This window comes from Bombus fervidus, chromosome 6, assembly GCF_041682495.2.
Source record: "Bombus fervidus isolate BK054 chromosome 6, iyBomFerv1, whole genome shotgun sequence".
Taxonomy (NCBI): Eukaryota; Metazoa; Arthropoda; class Insecta; order Hymenoptera; family Apidae; genus Bombus; species Bombus fervidus.
Genome location: NC_091522.1, coordinates 3,242,822 through 3,260,995, shown reverse-complemented (window position 1 = coordinate 3,260,995; position 18,174 = coordinate 3,242,822). Strand labels below are relative to the sequence as shown.

The following is an 18,174-nucleotide window of genomic DNA, read 5'->3' as shown; positions in this document are numbered from 1 at the left end:
TTGCTTAAGTCATCGATTCAGTTGAGAAAACACGAAAACGAGATATCTCGTGACTCGTACGTAATGTGTTAATATCATTAATTTATGACGTTTGATTTGTAAGATTTCACTAGTGATATTAGTCCAATTGTACAAGAGCGTGGTGAACATCATTTTTATTTTTAGTGAAAAATTTCAATTTTCTTTTTCTTTTCTTATCTTTCTTTATTGAAATACGAGATGTAATAAAATCGCTTTATCGTTTCCATGGAAATTTATTTGAAATGCTGGTTTATTTGCAAATAGAAAGAAATCGTTGGCGTTTGTTTGACGTTTCCCTCCCGAATCGGATTTAATTTGTGACTCGATTGAACGAAACGCTTGCTCTCCATTCGGTCACACTACTACGATGCTCTATTTGTCTTGAAATTATCTTATGTCGTTTGTATCGGGTTAGCTTAGGGTTTACTGCTAGCGCAAAGCTCGTAGAATATTTGACATTGATCGTAACTTACTATCATATCTTATATATTTAGTAAATATGGGGAAAGTATAATCAAATGAAATACTAAATTCTATCCATAATTCATCAGTTACAATCGTTAGATTATATTATCTTTTTACTTTAATTTAGGCTTTCCATCATTTCACTACAATTCCTCCATTTAAATCTCTAAATATACATAAAGACACGCAGTAACTACAAAAAATATACATCGTTCAGCTTATAGCATTTGCACACTAATTAATTAGCATATTAAATTCCGTATCATCTAGTAGTACTTTGATATGACTAAAAGAGATTGATACTATGAGAATGAAATGTAATACCGGATAAGAAAATGAAATAGGAAAAACAATTACTTGGAAAATATAATAAACTATATAATAACGCTTTATTTATTATGTTGTACCAAAAGTTTCCTTTATTTTAGAAGGAAATATTCCCTTGGCAACTAAGTGACTAATTTCCTGATTACTAATTTCCTGTTACCACTTAACGCTTTGACTGCCACGTGGAAATCACACGTTTCGCTCAGGACGCCACGAGAGTATTTTTATTATTCAAAGCATATCATGACAAAATAATAATAAATTGACGATGTAAGACAACATTCTTCACCAAGGGACCGTTTATCTTATTGGTGGTCACGGCTGACCACCGTGGCGCCTTGGTAACAATTGATAGCGACATATCGTAACAAGGCTTCGTTTATTTCAACAAAACATTCGCATTTGTTATTTCGTTGTAATCAAATCGTGCAGAATATATTGTTGCAACGTGTACAAGATATTAGTAAACAGTATTTGCTCATTCTACGTATAATAGTAAGGTGGAGAGACAAGCGTGACATTTTTATGATTTCGACGAAACATTCGACTGAAATGGTAGAGGTTCGCAAAAAAATTATGTTTGTGATAAACCAATGGTAGTGGCAGATTACAACAGAGGAAAATGTGCTGTAGATTTATCGGATCAAACGATAGCATATTCTACACCGCATGGAAGAATTCTCAAGTGGTGTATCAAATTAGCTTTAGAGTTATTGTTAAATACATCAATTTTAAACGCGATGACACTCTATAAACAAGCAACGAAAACCAAAATCGAGGTGTCAGATTCTAGAATGGCACTCGCAATGTACCTTGCACAGTGCCATTCACCAGAGCCGTTAAATATACTAATTCGACAAAGATCGCGATACGAAATGCAGAAGAAAGAAGGACAAGCGTACCTGGCACGGAAATTTTGCAGGGAGTGCTATAAAAAAAATGTTAAACAGTCAGGATCAAAAATTGCTAAGAATCGGACCAAAAAGGCGACCACCTACTGTCCAGATTGTATGGATGAGCCACATTTATGTTTAAGGTGTTTTAACACAGTGCACCGTTAGATGCAAGATTTGTTCTCATTTTTTGTATTGTTGTTCTAATAAAAATGTTTAATTGCTCAATGGGGCACTTTTTATTTCAAAGTATCTTCTAGCTATCGGTTATATTCAACATTCCCCAATTTTCATTCAATTTTTACAATTGTAAGTGTTGGAATACAACGATGTTTCACGCATAGGTACAAATACCCTTACACAGACATCCACAGAGGACAACAGGATACTTACACAGGTCATACTCGTTACTGTATAGAGAGTGGGGTTCAAGGTATTTAAAGGATCATGGGTCTGTACCTAAGATTAGTCTGAGAGTAACTGGCCAACTATCAACAATTCTTGTATAAGTTGTTAATTATATCACTCGTTTATATACATCAGGTTCTGTAGTTCTGTTTAATAAACATCACTGAATATTATTTCAACATAAACATTGTGTTTTCCACAGATTATTAATCTTGACTTCAAGATTAAATTCTAACAATAAGAAGTTGAAGCGCTCCGGTCACCAGTGACCAACGTGGCAGTCAAAGTGTTAATGACAAAATCCGCAATCATTTAATTGCCAACTCAATAATAGATGCACATTTTTTCTTTTATATTATTTTATTGAATTATGTATGATCCATTTCTTTCTATCAGAACAGTCCAGTACTAATATTTCCACATAATTTATGTCTAGATGCTACAACGACTAAAGATTCAGAATCAATTGTCAATCAATGTAGAATCTGCTATCAACTGGATAGTTTATCCTAACATACTCCACTTCAATTGTTTCTTCCTTTGTTCCTTCTCTTCTGTTTCAATCTGATCGATTCGAGAATTGACTGCCACCCAACAGACAAGATACCTTGGTACTCTAAACCGATTCTTCAAACGCCCGCTACGAAGTCTGTTTTCAAAGCAAATACCTCGCGGCGTGGTCTCGCCTTTATTTCCTCGTTGCGATTCCCAAATTCTCTTTCCCCTCTTCTTTCGTTCTCGATCGTGACTTACGACTGTGTTTTTACCAAGAATACGGCGCCACTAACTTCACAGCTCTTTCGGATTTCGCGCCGGTCCATTGCCAAGAGTTTCGTAACCGATGCGGCGGCTGTCGCGCGGATTCGTGCAAGTGCCATTGACATCGAGAATGCCAACCGACCACCTGTAGAAACAAACGCTCGAGCCAAACTACTGTCGTCACCGGCTGTCGCTGCTAATTTTGCGATTGTTTTGTATACGCGAGCCGTCAACCGGTCGCTTCGACCGATGTAGATGATTTCCACTCGTCCGCGAACCTCGCTGCTACTCGAAAGTGTGCTCCGCACGATGATTAAATTATTCTATAGTCTATAGTTAGATTCTGTAGTTAGATAGTGTGAAACTTGATCGTGATCGTCTGTGGAACTGGCTCATTAACGATGCACAATTAATGGAATCGTTTCGCGGTTAAGATTGATGTTTCTACTGAAAGTAGTATGAGAGCATTATCAGTCAGGCAAATTGCAGTGTCTGGTTCTTGAACGTCTTTACTAATTAATTAGAGAGATATAATAAACGTATTTGTTGTATATTATTTAAGGAATTATTCCTTATGCATATTATTTAAGGAATTTTCGTCAACATAATTGTTGCACTGTAATTTTTGAGCTTTTTGACAAAATAATTTAAAAACGCAAGCAACGAGGATAGTATGCAGCATACTGTGTTGTAACAAATATTATTACACCAGGGATGGATAATTGTGTTGTAGTAATAGTAAATATGTTAAACAACCAGTTAGAAGATGCTGTCATAAATTTTTACAGATTAATAACTTTGTAACATTTTATCTAGAAACAATGGGTACGTTATTGTGCAAAAATCTTAGATCATCTGCGACACTGGTTATGTAATAGAAATTAATTCAATCTCATCATAGTGTAAACTCAAGAGGACTGTTTTTATAGAGATAGTTAATTATGTTGAACGAGTCAATATTTTTTAAGGTATTTACCGATTCTGGAATTAAAGTAACATCAGGTATCCCTGTATTAATTCTTAAAAATAAATTATATGTTTCTATTTGGTAAATGTAAGAGTTTTGTATGGTACTGTATATTGGTAACTTCTTCTAACAAATTATCATACCTTACTATCTTTCAACATTCATCATAAAATGTTGATAACCACTGGAAGATAAAAGGAAGCTCACTTTGCAGTATTCTTATAGTTTTCGTTCTATGTATCTTTAACCCTTTGCACTTGGAATTTTATTTCAATCTCGTTAGCAGCAGCTGCCAACGCTTCTAAGTGTTTTATTTGAAATTTACTTTAACTAAAAAATAAGACAATTTAAATAAATAAAGGAGGAAAGACATTCACTTAAATACCGGCTTTGTTTACACTATTGTTGTATTTTGTAATTTTTAAGCGCATGATATATCTTGAAACAATTTCCAGGATGCAATCTTGCTCTTCTTTCGCACGATTCACAAAAAAAGCTGGGACTCGACAAAGATGAAAACTGATGTCGAGTGCAAAGGGTTAAAGATTTTAAACACTAAAACTCTTTTCATTATGTTTTATTAGACAATATAATGGACTTTTTGCGTTCTTCTTCTCAATTCAAGCCATCGTAAGATTGTTCGGTAATAATGTAGAACTGCTCCTAAGAGACTGGTTTTACACGACTATTATGGCTTTAAACTTCGTTGTCGGATTCTTCGTTGAAAACTTGCCAGACATACTGTTTGCTTGAATTGCAGGAATTGTGGCCATTCGCTCGTTGAAATCGTTCTATATCTTTGCGTGTTATCTCGAACGCATGTGGAAACCATCGAACCTTTCGATTGTTCTTAGATCGAATCTCATCGAGCACGTGTCCTTGTCGACGTACATGTTTCGCACGGGATATTTCGCCTACCAAAAAATTTCCGAGCCGAGTGAAAGCCACATTCCTTTTGTTCTTTTATCAAATTTTTCCACTCTACTATCTTTCGACATTTATAAGCAGCAAAGCAGTGATTTATCATCCGGGTCACACTCCATGTACCATCGATGGCTCACGCAGTAGTTCACGTATTTTATAGTTTTATATTTATTAGATAAATTCTATTGCGCAATGGCAGGAAGATTATCAAAATTATTATCGTGATAAAAGAAATTAATCGTAAAAATTGTAAAATATTACAGTATACATCATTATTATACTGTGGGCGTAAATTTATGTAAATTTACATCTTTATAAATTGAACTACAAGAGTAAAATGTAAAGAGATTTATTTTACGCTCTAAATTTACATATTTAAAATAATAGATGCGCAAAAATGCATAGTATGATCTATATAACAAGTATAATAAATATGATCGTGAACCAGTAAATAATATATCCAAACTATCATACGAAATTGAAACGTATTAGCGGAAAATATAAAACATTTTCTTGCTTAAAGTTTTCAATTCGATTAACGCACTCGTTAATTGGTTTCGTTAACGAATATACGTGTTTCCTAGCTTGTCATTTAAAAAACGTTGATTTTGAACATGATCGTGAACCAGTAAATAATATATCCAAACTATCATACGAAATTGAAACGTATTAGCGGAAAATATAAAACATTTTCTTGCTTAAAGTTTTCAATTCGATTAACGCACTCGTTAATTGGTTTCGTTAACGAATATACCGTGTTTCCTAGTTTGTCATTTAAAAAACGTTGATTTTCCAGAGAAATCAGAATCGAACGAAAATAGTTTCGACATCACAACTATAATTCACCGTACTTTTTAATGTTTGAAAACTCCGTAGGAATTATTATCATAACTGGCTACGGAGGAATAAGACCGCGCACTTCTATTAGTCATTTATTGCTGAAGTTTATCTCGCAATATCTTTAAAGTAGTTGCTGTTCAGTTACATTTACGAGCGGTACAATACGCTATCTGTATTTTCCTCGTTTCTTCCGCTGATGTAAGTCGTCCATTGCCAAGATATTAGTATAAATGTTAATCTTATCGCATCCTACGTATTGCTCCTTTTCTCATTACAATTTCTACCTATTACAATTCTACATTTTTTGCTCCTAAATGTTATCTGATAACATTTTTTCTCTTAGAACGAATTTTATGTTCGCCATCCTTTTTTTAATCCTGAATCTCCTCCGTATAGTTTATAGCTGTTTACTTCTAGATATATATATAGGCAGAGACTTTATGTTTGTGCTTTAAGTATCCTTGAATTTAGTACAGGAATAGTCAGATATTTTAGGTATTCAACGTTTTTAAACTGCGTGCGTTATTTCATTATTTTAATTCATTAATTTACCTTTCTTCGCAACAAGATTTATGAAATATCGCAACAGCGATACAATTCAGGATAACTATACGTTTCTCAATAATTCATCGGTAACTATTCTACATAGAATAATTTTTAGCCAGTCGTCTTACGAACGAACCATTCATTTATCAAAAATACGTTGGAACAGTTTTAAGAATATATCCGTATTTATGTTGATATCTCAGTGGTATAAATTCGAAGAGAAAGGAGAACTCCGTACTCAGCATCAACGACAAGTACTTCAGCAAGCTTTTTTTTCGTCCCACGATGTTCAAAGTGTGCGCTTAGTATCATAAAATGTCGCGGAATCGCATTAATTTCACACCAATAAAATGAATATCAATCATATCGATAAAAGGTTGAAGGTTCAAGCCGTGTAACTGTAGCTTTTCCGATTTATATATCATGTTTGAAAAATGTTAAATCCACCTATACGAATTTTTCTACGAAACAAATCAATACAATCAACACAATGATCTTGTAGGTAAAATTTTGATCTCCAACATCATCGTTAGAAAAAATGTATACAAGAAAACACGCACATCTTTCTTCTACACGTTGCTTCCTATTCAAAGCATATTTCAATATATTTCATAGTAATATTAAATAATGCAAATGAAATTTTAGCTCGAACGTATAATAGAGAATTAATTATTGCGTTTATTAATTCATTAGAGAGTTAACCAATTTATTACCCAGAGCTAGCAAAATTGATATTTTTAAATATTTTACAATTGTTCTATCGTGCAACTCTGTACAGTCACGAAGAGTAATGGTCGTCTCTCAGAAATTTCTCTAATAATTGCGTTTCTCTGCCTCAACGATCGCAGTCGCGATAATCAATCCACGCGACACGTGGAGCAGCAGTCCTCTCAGCTGTGAAATATCGTTTCACTGTTGCGCTACGATAAAGCGTTGATTTATACAAGTGCTCCAGTCACGGTGTAATCACGATACAATCAAATATCGTTCGCTTTCTTTCGAACAAGGTAATCGTAATAATGTTCGCGAATGTGATCGATCCGCCGCCATACCGTCAAACCTAATTGTAAATCAAAGCAAAACTGCTTCGCTCGCATTTGTATGTTGCACGAACGCAGTGCAATCGACAATGATGGTATTTAAATTACGCATCACGGACGAGGAAAATATATTGTGCGATATTTTATTGATTCGATGTTTGTAGCTTGTCAATTGGGCATATTCGATTCCTATTAGATTGGAAAGCACTCGATCGCTGGCTATTTAATCACAATCGATAATGTGAATAATGTATACGATAATTGAAACGTATCGAAACATAATTATGTTAATTTAGAACATAATATACAGAATTTCTGTCTTTTTCTAACAGTTTCGCTTTGACACGAGTGACGTGTGCTGTAAAAATGAATTTCGAAATTCAACTATTTACTAGCATATAGTACTATTAATTATTCAATAAAATTCTATTATTTAGCAAGGATATCGACAACCGATTCCCTCGTTCAGATAAAGTCTATAAATATTATAATATAAATATGCAAGAATTTCAATGGATTGTTACTTTGATAAAAAAAGTTAGTAAACCTTGTCGAAATTAGACACTTGAATATTTTTTAAAGCAGTTTCCATCTATGTGAAAAGATTATCACACGGTACATTACATATCCTCGAGCAAATTACAATAATTATTTCCTTATACTAATATAACCTTAGAATTTGTAAACAACGAATAAGTAAAATTACGTATATCTATGCAGTACTTTCGGAAAGCAAAACACTAGACGATAATGAAAGCTCGTAAACTTACTCCGTCCCTACAAATTTATGCATGTTTCTACGCATTCTACTTCAATAAACTAGCATGTCAATGGGAAGGAGCGAGCAACACAAGCTCAAATAATAAGGAAATTGGAAGGACATGGGAGAGGAAATAGGCGTGGTAGACATCGGTACCAATAACCGTAACTCGCCGTTCAGTTCCATCACCGTAACGCGTTTCATCCCATCGAACCCTTGGCCGACATCTCGTAACTCGTTGACACACAGCCTCCCTTCCGACGCAAGTTCCTTCGCGACGACGATTACGGACCCACTTGTATCCATTTCTTCGTAGCTTTCCTTATTCTTATCCATCTAGCCATATCCATCGCGCCTAACCCCCCCATGCGAAACGATCAATCGAGATTTTCTCGCATTTTCTTCAGGAATATTCGAGGCGTTCGCGTGTATCGATAAAGAAATTGCCCGCTCACTCTCCACTCAAGCGGAATAAATTTAGAAATTTAGAGACATATCGAGCCAAACGAATCTTCGCGTTTTCTCTGTTCCGGAAGCGTTGACGGTCAACGCGGGGGTGGCGTTCTGCTGTGTTCCGAGGTATCTGTATAAAAGGCAAAGAGCCTGGCAATCGACGTTGAAACGTCGCTGACGGAGTAGAGTGCACGGTCTGAGTGGCCACTTAAAATCTTACGGTGACGGAACGCCTTCGTAAATCGAATAAAATTATCCCTTCGAGTGCCTCGTGGCTGAGATAATTTTTGAAAAGGTGTAGCACGTGGGTAAACGATCGTTGTTCGATCGCGTTACGATTTTCAGTCCCTGCGAATTTTACAGGCGAATGTTTTATAGTTGGAAATGGAAATTCTTATTTTTTCGCACACACCTGTACTGTTATTCGAAATCTTCATTTTAAAAATATTATATAATTTTGTTTTTAAGTATAGTCTACAGTAATTACCCTAATCGTGGTATTTATTTAATTTTAAAAACTATTATAACTTAGTATTAGTATTTGCTGCTCTTTTTCTTCTTTCGTTTTAGAAAGCTTTTAGTCGTTAGTGAACAAATAATGATATTGTAAAATAACGATTATTGACAATTAGATAGTCAATGTATTAATGTTGGAGAAAGTAGCTCGAGAAACTGTATTCGCAGCTACTGTCTTTCGATTTCTATGCTTTTTCCGATCTTCCTCCTTGGATTTGTGTTTCCAAATTCTCGTAGTTTTCAACGTATAGTTCTCGTATTTCAAAACTACTTCGCCGTGAAAAATTGAATCTTTATTGATAACTCACATCTTCGGAAACTTGAGTTTATCAGTATCAGCAGAGAGTTCACACGGCAGCTTGAACATCGTCATTCAGTAATAGAATATGCTTCTTCTGCTACCTTCCAATCTCTTATACAACTCCGTTTGATACACCAAGATAGTCCAAAACCTTATTTTATATTTCACATTCTTTAACACGCCGAAATCACATGGTTCGCTCAGGACGCCACGGGAGTATTTTTATTATTCGAAGCATATAATGGCAAAATAATAATAAATTGACGATGCAAGACAATATTCTTCCCCAATGGACCGTTTATCTTATTGGTGGTCACGGCTGACCACCGTGGCGCTTTGGTAACAATTGATAGCGACATATCGTAACAAGGCTTCGTTTATTTCAACAAAACATTCGCATTTGTTATTTCGTTGTAATCAAATCGTGCAGAATATATTGTTGCAACGTGTACAAGATATTAGTAAACAGTATTTGCTCATTCTACGTATAATAGTAAGGTGGAGAAACAAGCGTGACATTTTTATGATTTCGACGAAACATTCGACTGAAATGGTAGAGGTCCGCAAAAAAATTATGTTTGTGATAAACCAATGGTAGTGGCAGATTACAACAGAGGAAAATGTGCTGTAGATTTATCGGATCAAACGATAGCATATTCTACACCGCATGGAAGAACCCTCAAGTGGTATATCAAATTAGCTTTAGAGTTATTGTTAAATACATCAATTTCAAACGCGACGATACTCTATAAACAAGCAACGAAAACCAAAAGCAAGGTGTCAGATTCTAGAATGGCACTCGCAATGCACCTTGCACAGTGCCATTCACCAGAGCCGTTAAATATACTAATTCGACAAAGATCGCGATACGAAATGCAGAAGAAAGAAGGACAAGCGTACCTGGCACGGAAATTTTGCGGAGAGTGCTATAAAAAAAATGTTAAACAGTCATGATCAAAAATTGCTAAGAATCGGACCAGAAAGGTGACCACCTATTGTCCAGATTGTATGAATGAGCCACATTTATGTTTAAAGTGTTTTAACACAGTGTACCGTTAGATGCAACATTTGTTCTCATTTTTCTTATTAATGTTCTAACAAAAATGTTTAATTGTTCAATGGGGCACTTTTTATTTGAAAGTATCTTCCATTTATATAATATACTTCTATTGTATAAGTATATTCTATTTATCGTATCTTCTATTTTATTTATATTCAAAATGCCCTAACTGTCAATTTTCATTCAATTTTTACAATTGTAAGAAGTTCAAGCACTCCGGTCACCAATGACCAACGTGGCAATCAAAGTGTTAACTTTTGCAGTTATGGAAATGGAATGGCAAATAATGTAAGCAAATACCAGAAGTAAAGATGCTTCAATCAATTTATATGTAGAAATAATATTTATTTAACCCTTTGAGCGCTACGAACGCATATGTGCGTTCCCGCACAACCATTCAATTTAGGCTAAAAGTGGCGTTAAAGTGGCGTGATAAAAAACGTGTGGATGTTATCCACCTCACGTTCTGACGATTTTGCTGAAACGAAAAGAATTAATTATCAAACTAGCGAACCAAAGCGAAAATCAAAGTGTGTAGCAGATTACAATGCCTTAGGCGCAGTTGATAAAATCCATCTGATTTTGAGTTCACTTCACTGCGTTCGAAAAAGCACAAAATGGTATAAAAAATATTTTTTCCACCTCTTAGACCTCGCTATATATAATGCATATTTTCTTTACAAAAGTGCTAATAATAAAACTGGAACGTTTGAAAATTTTCATCTGTTTCTCATAAAACATATTTTGCAAAAATATCCACCACGCAGAGCAGAGGCTAAAGGAGGAAAAGTTCATTCGGACGACTTTCCATTTCGGTTAACGTAGAGGCATTTCCCTACTTTCTGCATAACTAAAGAAAATAATAAACAATCTTCGCGACGAAGATGCGCTGTTTGCGCTAAACATAATCTCAGGACTGACTCGCGTTACGAATGCAAAAAATGTAACATTGGCTTATCTATTGAACCTTACTTTGAGATTTGCCATACAATACAAAATTATTAAATGTTCAATTTAAAAGATATAATTTAAAACTTTTATATTATTCATGGTATTATTGCTTAATGAAATAAATGGTCATTAAGGCTTTTCAGGTCACTACATAATTTATTTTAGTTACAATCGATATATTTTCCAATGAAAATTCAGTCTGCTCAACTTACGCTCTTTCGTAAAAAATACGCAACCCACGGTGTGCTTCTTCTTAAAGCGTGGGCCATCCACGGCGCACGTTTAACGTCGGACAACGCGGCGCTCAAAAGGTTAAATCTTTGTTGAGCGTAGAATTTACATGCACTCTCACTAAAACAATTGTTTCTTATTTTTTCTTATTTATTTATTTTCGTATTTGGTGTATCATTGACTTATTCAACCTTTCAATTATTCTTCTGAATTTTCGCCGAATTGTTTCGAGTCGATCACAGAAACGTGAAGGTATCAGCTTGCAGCGAGAGGAGGACAATGATATTACAAAAGTTAATAATAATATTGGAAACTTGGATGGCCTTACGTAATTTTATCGATATACTAATCGTAAACTGTTTAAGTACATCCCTTCGCGCTATTAGGAAATGTTAAGTACGTACGATTCGTGTCGGTTATGTTAATCACATAATGGCCATGGATCGTGTCTGTGGGAATTTCTCGTTCCGAGTGCTTTTTACACTTAGCATTCGATTAAGCGCTAAATTCGATTTAAACGTAAGCGTGCTTAACTAATGCTCTGTTCTATAAACACCATTGTAACACGAACTGTTTGAGATATCGTAAATTTGAAGCACGACAATGTAAATGTTAAATGTTAATGTATTTATACATATTATATGTGTTTAATTTTGTGTTTTATTTGAAATTTACTCTAACTAAAAAATAAGACAATTTAAATAAATAAAGGAGAAAAGAAATTCACTTAGTACCAGTTTTATTCACACTGTTCTTGTATTTTGTAATTTTTAAGCGTATGATATATGAAACAATTTCCAGGATGTTTTTGCTTTTTTTGCAATCTTGCTTTTCTTTCGTAAATTTCACAAAAAAAGCTGGGATTCGGAAGGAAAAGGAGCTCCTCAGATAAAAATTAATGTCGAGTCACACTCGACGTACGAGTGCAAAGGGTTAATATAGAAAATGCTCGTTTTATTTTGAATTTGATAGCCGTGGCGGTCAAATTAAAAAAAATGGAATGGGCAAATTTAAAAAAAATCCGATGGGACAATTTAAAAGGAATTCATTGTTTCAAATTCATTTATCCGGATTTACATCGAAATACCATATCATTCGATCGACGAGATTGCGATATCAGTGTCGAACGCTTCTAAATCACTGCGACGCATATACACGACGTACGAATTTCTCGTGCAACATGCACAGTTTCCAGCCTAGCGGAGGGTGTCGCTACGATTATGTGGACCGTAATTAATTATCGTGGAATAATTAACACGTTTTAACAGCCGTCTCCGGATTGGAGCTTATCGATACCTGCCTTCATTGCGCTAGCTAATAAAGAGAAGTGTCGTTATTTGAGTAACGTTTATGGAAAATATCTGTTCACTAATAAACTTATATCGAGCCCGCACTTTTCACGAAGTTTTCACGTGAACTTTTCGTGTGAAGTATTCGTGAAGTTTAATGAGATTCATAGGAAGCGAAGATTTATGGATATAGTTAATCTCCAGAGAGAATCTTGTCATTTTCATGTGGAAATTTTCCATAGTTAGATCCTTATGTTTTCTAACTTTAAATTAATTAATCCTTAACAAACCATTTACGATATCTGCTTCGTTACCGAATTATTTCCTTTCTCGTTGTATTTCGTGATAAATTTAACTATAACAGTTTTAGATATTCGTCAATTCTATAAATCAAAAGGCAATATTTTTTCAAGTTTGCCTTGATTATTCCCCGTGATGAATATGCTTATGGAAGTAAGCTAACATTGGCTTTGAAGAAGTAGAAGATAATCACATAGTCAACCTGTACGATGGAACTAGTGTCTTGAATAAAATTTTATAAATCACATATTACAAATTTCCGGATATTAATAAATATCTTAGCATAACGTTAACAAGTTCAATAATACAACAAGAGAAATTCTACAAGTAAATTTGACAAACTTATAGAAGAATTTAATGAAAAATTATAAAATTGTGAAACAAAAGTATCGTAACTCGTAACTTGAAGCTTGTCAATTTAAAGTTGCTGGTTATAAAATTACAGAATAATCAAATACAAAGGAATAATAAAATGACGAAAGCAAAAACTCGAACTGGTCGATTGACAATATTCTCTAAGAAGTTCACGCTTAGCTCGTCGAATAATCGAAGCATCCAGTCAGAAATCGAATGATTCAACTCCATCTGTTCGTCTCTAACGCCCGGATTATTCTACCAAAAGCTTGTCCTGATTTCTCTAAATCCTGCCGTTTATTATTTCCAATATTTTCAGTGAAGTGTGCATTGACGATAAGCAGCGAGAAACTTTCTTGCATCCGTGGAAACGAAAGAGCGACGAGATTTAGTGACACGTTCGTAGGCAGAAATCGAGGAATTCACGCATAGACGTCGAGCTTGTTAATTCTCCGTTAGATATTCGAGCTAATCCAGGTGTAACGGTATAATTCGATCGACTGAGCAGCAGAATGGAGCCGTTGTCTGTGGTACACGGTTTGTTAATGCAATCATTGCCGGAATTTGAGCCACGATAAGTCGCGTCGCTTTAACGAGCTCTCAGAGTCGAGTAACGAAACTTCCGTTGGGATTTAAGTTGAGGATGTAACCTGGGCATCCTCTCGCTAATAACGCTACCTCGATGTCATATTTCGTATCGCTTGACATCAGGTTCGATTGCGTCGGGACCTCGTGTCCCGACTCCACGACGCGTTATATCGCGAAAGATTGCGTAATCGAACGTTATTGAGAAAAATATTGCCATCTCGTGTGAACATGGTGATGAAATTTCTGGATTTAATTTTCAACCCCTTCTCAACCCTTATGTACTGTCCTTGGGATCATTCGCCATCGTTTTAAATATGAATTAATTAGTCTTGCAACGACTGTGAAGCTGCTCTTACAGATAATACATTGAAAAGAAATAACTCGGCGATGTAATAAGTAACGTGTGAAATAATTTATTGAAAAGTTTCTTGAACAAAGAATTTATACGTCTATTATAAACATGAGCCTGCCAAAAGCCAAATTAATCGACTCCAGCTTTTGTAAATTCCTTGATTTTGAGAACAGTGTTCTTAACACTTAGCCAACTGAATAGGAAGATATTCCTTTTTGACTTTAGCAACGCGTTTTCTTTTTTTTTCTTTTTGTTGTTATTATCAGTTGTTTACCTGCAATTGTTGCCAATTAATTGCATCACTTTTCCTTTTATAAAGTACAGTATATAATAAAATACAACAATTTAGTGGTGTTAAAATTAATTAAAAAGTTACACTGTATGAATTTTTAATTTCACCTTCAAGTCGTGCAATTTATCTTTAGTTATCTTTAATATTTCTAATTTTACCTATATTTTTTATACTTTTAATGTATACTTTTAATTTGATGTTGTTGTATAAACAATATGTGAAGTAAAGTTATAATCGAACGATAGCACACTGTAAAAAATATTAAAATGCATTATGAATTTTTAATTTCACCTTCAAGTCGTGCAATTTATCTTTAGTTATCTTTAATGTTTTTAATTTTACCTATATTTTTTATACTTTTAATGTATCCTTTTAATTTGATGTTTTTGTATAAACAATATGTGAAATAAAGTTATAATCGAACGATAGCATACTGTAAAAAATATTAAAATGCATTATGAATTTTTAATTTCACCTTCAAGTCGTGCAATTTATCTTTAGTTATCTTTAATGTTTTTAATTTTACCTATATTTTTTATACTTTTAATGTATATTTTTAATTTGATGTTTTGTATAAACAATATGTGAAGTAAAGTTATAATCGAACGATAGCACACTGTAAAAAATATTAAAATGCATTATGAATTTTTAATTTCACCTTCAAGTCGTGCAATTTATCTTTAGTTATCTTTAATGTTTTTAATTTCACCTATATTTTTTATACTTTTAATGTATCCTTTTAATTTGATGTTTTTGTATAAACAATATGTGAAGTAAAGTTATAATCGAACGATAGCACACTGTAAAAAATATTAAAATGCATTATGAATTTTTAATTTCACCTTCAAGTCGTGCAATTTATCTTTAGTTATCTTTAATGTTTTTAATTTTACCTATATCTTTTATACTTTTAATGTATACTTTTAATTTGATGTTTTGTATAAACAATATGTGAAATGGTCAAATAAAATCATCACCGTAAAATATAATTAACCATTTAAATAATTTTTACACTTCTTCGTTTTTTAACTAGTGAACTTGGAAAAATGCGCGATGAAAACGTATAGCTCACTGTGGCGCGCGCGGTTGGCTAAATGTTAACATAATTTTTCTCTTATTTTGTACGTTCTGAAAGGGTCTCGTATATATGTAGATGTCAAGAGTATTTTCAAATTAAATAATTAAATTATTTTGAAATTTCCATCTATTATGTAGATATAAAGGGGACAGAGTCGTTTAAGCCATTATAATTACCAATTGTAACGTAGTTAATAATTGAAAAAATTGAACTACACCTCCCGAAAAACTTACTCAATTCACGATTTTGTCTTATGAGATCTTTTGCCAGATAGCTGGCTTGCTTTTCAATTAGCTAAATATAATTCTTGTTCATCCATCGACATAATATAAATTATATTATTATTAAAGAATTATTATGTAGATGGTTTTGGTAGAAATAGCCTCGTGTTAACTATCGGTAGTTCATTGGTCTATATTATATTTAATTTTTATGAATCGATAGTTCTCTTTCTATTTCATTTTCCTCCTTCATATTGGTATGAGTGTTACATAATGTTGCTTAGGGCGTAATCAGCAGTCGAAGGTTATCGAAGGCGCTATTTCTCATTCAATCAATGAGCATTCTTGTCGGTGTAATAGCGTGACTTAAAGCTCGTTAGAAAGTTGTTGCTATCATGTTTGAGATTGTGTTGTGCGAAGTTTGATTGCTTCGAAAGTTCGTGTCCGGTTTAGGAAGCGCGTGTCTTGTGTCGCGCGTGTTCCAGCTCATTGTTAGTCAGGTAACGACAGTTGAGAGAACTTTTTGATATTTTGGCAAATTGCATCTCAATTGATTCTTCTCTGTTTCGATTCCGGAACGCGTTTTTAAAAGAATCGAGGTGTTCCGAGTCGTAAATGGAGAGAGTGGAGTAAAATGTCAAGTAAAAGCACGTATTTTGCCTCGAATTATCGTCACCAAAGGACAAGGTACAAAGACTCGGCAAGCACGTTCTTAATTATGGTATAATGTCAAATGTAACGCGAGAAGACATGTTCCTCGTGAGACTTGACGAGCTGTAAACCGCAGTTTCGACGGTAGATTCAACTGTCTGGCATTTCACGAATGAAGTGTGCAACTCGTAACCGTAAACTTAGCATTCGAATTGGCACATCATGTTATAATATAACGAAGCGTTTTTGCGTAAATTATTACTGACAATGAAAGATTTCGAAACTTTGTAGGTTTCAAAACAGCTAGAAATACCTACGTGTTTTCTTTTTAACTGCGGTAGCTCAAGTTTGAGCGATGAAAACTATGGGATGGAGATCAACTTTGTTTCTTTAAAATGGAATCATTTTTTCTTAGTATATTAATCGACACAGCTCGAGATTCTTTACAGAAAATTACTCATCTACTTGCATAAAAAAAACTATAAGTTTAATAGATATTTTAACTTTTAGTTTGAAAAAATTATCGTATGAAAGACATGTGAAGACTTTTTTGTCTTTCGTACAATAATTTTTCTAAATTAAAAGTTAAAATATCTACCAAACTTCTAATTTTTAGACATTAATAAGTTAATAATTTTCTATACATCTATTAATATGTTAGAAAAAAATATGGTAATTCCATTTTAAAAAACAAAGTTGATCTTCGCGTGACTTTTGACCTCCACCTACAGAAGAATTAATAACATCAAAATATGCTCCCCTTGAAGCAATTCAACTTTTATCGGACACATTTTCCGATATAGTTAATAGTATCGAAAATATTTCAGCTTAAACTCTTAGGTGACTCATCCTCTCCTCTATACGCGTTTCCAACAAATTTTCAGTGTTATTCGGTGGAACGAACTCTTCGATCAATTTGGTTCTATAATAGAGCGTAATATTTCGCTAAAAACTACTTAATTTTTGTAGTATGCCAAAAGTTATTTAATTTTTATTTAAAGAATCTTCTCTACCTTTAAGCGTTTCCGAGTTTTAAGCTTTTTGAGAGTGAAAGTTCGAAGAATAGTTTCGTCCCTCAAACTTGAGCTAACCACAGTTGAAAAGGAAAATACATAAGTAGGTATTTTTGAAGGTTTTCAAGCCTACAAAGTTTTCAAATCTTTCCTTGTCTATAGTAATTTAAGTAAGAACATATTATTAATATTAATTTTGACGAAACATATTCAAACTTGATATTATTGAAAATGAGGCTCTCAATGGAAAAGTTGTATTCTACATTAACAATTTTCTTTTGCATGTAGAATGTCTTTCTATCCGTTTTTATCAATTATCCCGCCATACTTTGTAAAATTCTCTCAATTTTACTACAAATTTTGCAAATTTTGAACCATTTCTATGGTCAAAGACTGTAGAATACGCGCCCTATAGTTTTCGAGACTAGTTCACGTTTGAAATTAAATGACCAACAAAATTACGAGTTAGATCAAACGAAATTTCAGATCGAGTACGTGTATTCATAGCATATGGGGTATGTTATCAAGCGTGTAATGTAAATTGGTCAACACCCCCGGAAGGAATGGTAATTTC

General features: G+C 33.8%; 2 protein-coding genes across 3 annotated transcripts in view; both read left to right on the top strand.

Moving 5' to 3' along the window:
* The window catches only part of Dgk (diacyl glycerol kinase 1), a 152,757-nt gene that overhangs the window by 10,074 nt on the left and 124,509 nt on the right, over positions 1–18,174 (top strand). The gene's annotated exons all lie outside the window — the stretch shown is intronic.
* On the top strand, positions 1,407–1,874 carry LOC139988567 (uncharacterized). The gene has a single exon (XM_072006153.1). It carries the CDS (start codon positions 1,407–1,409, stop codon positions 1,872–1,874), a length of 468 nt encoding a protein of 155 aa, XP_071862254.1.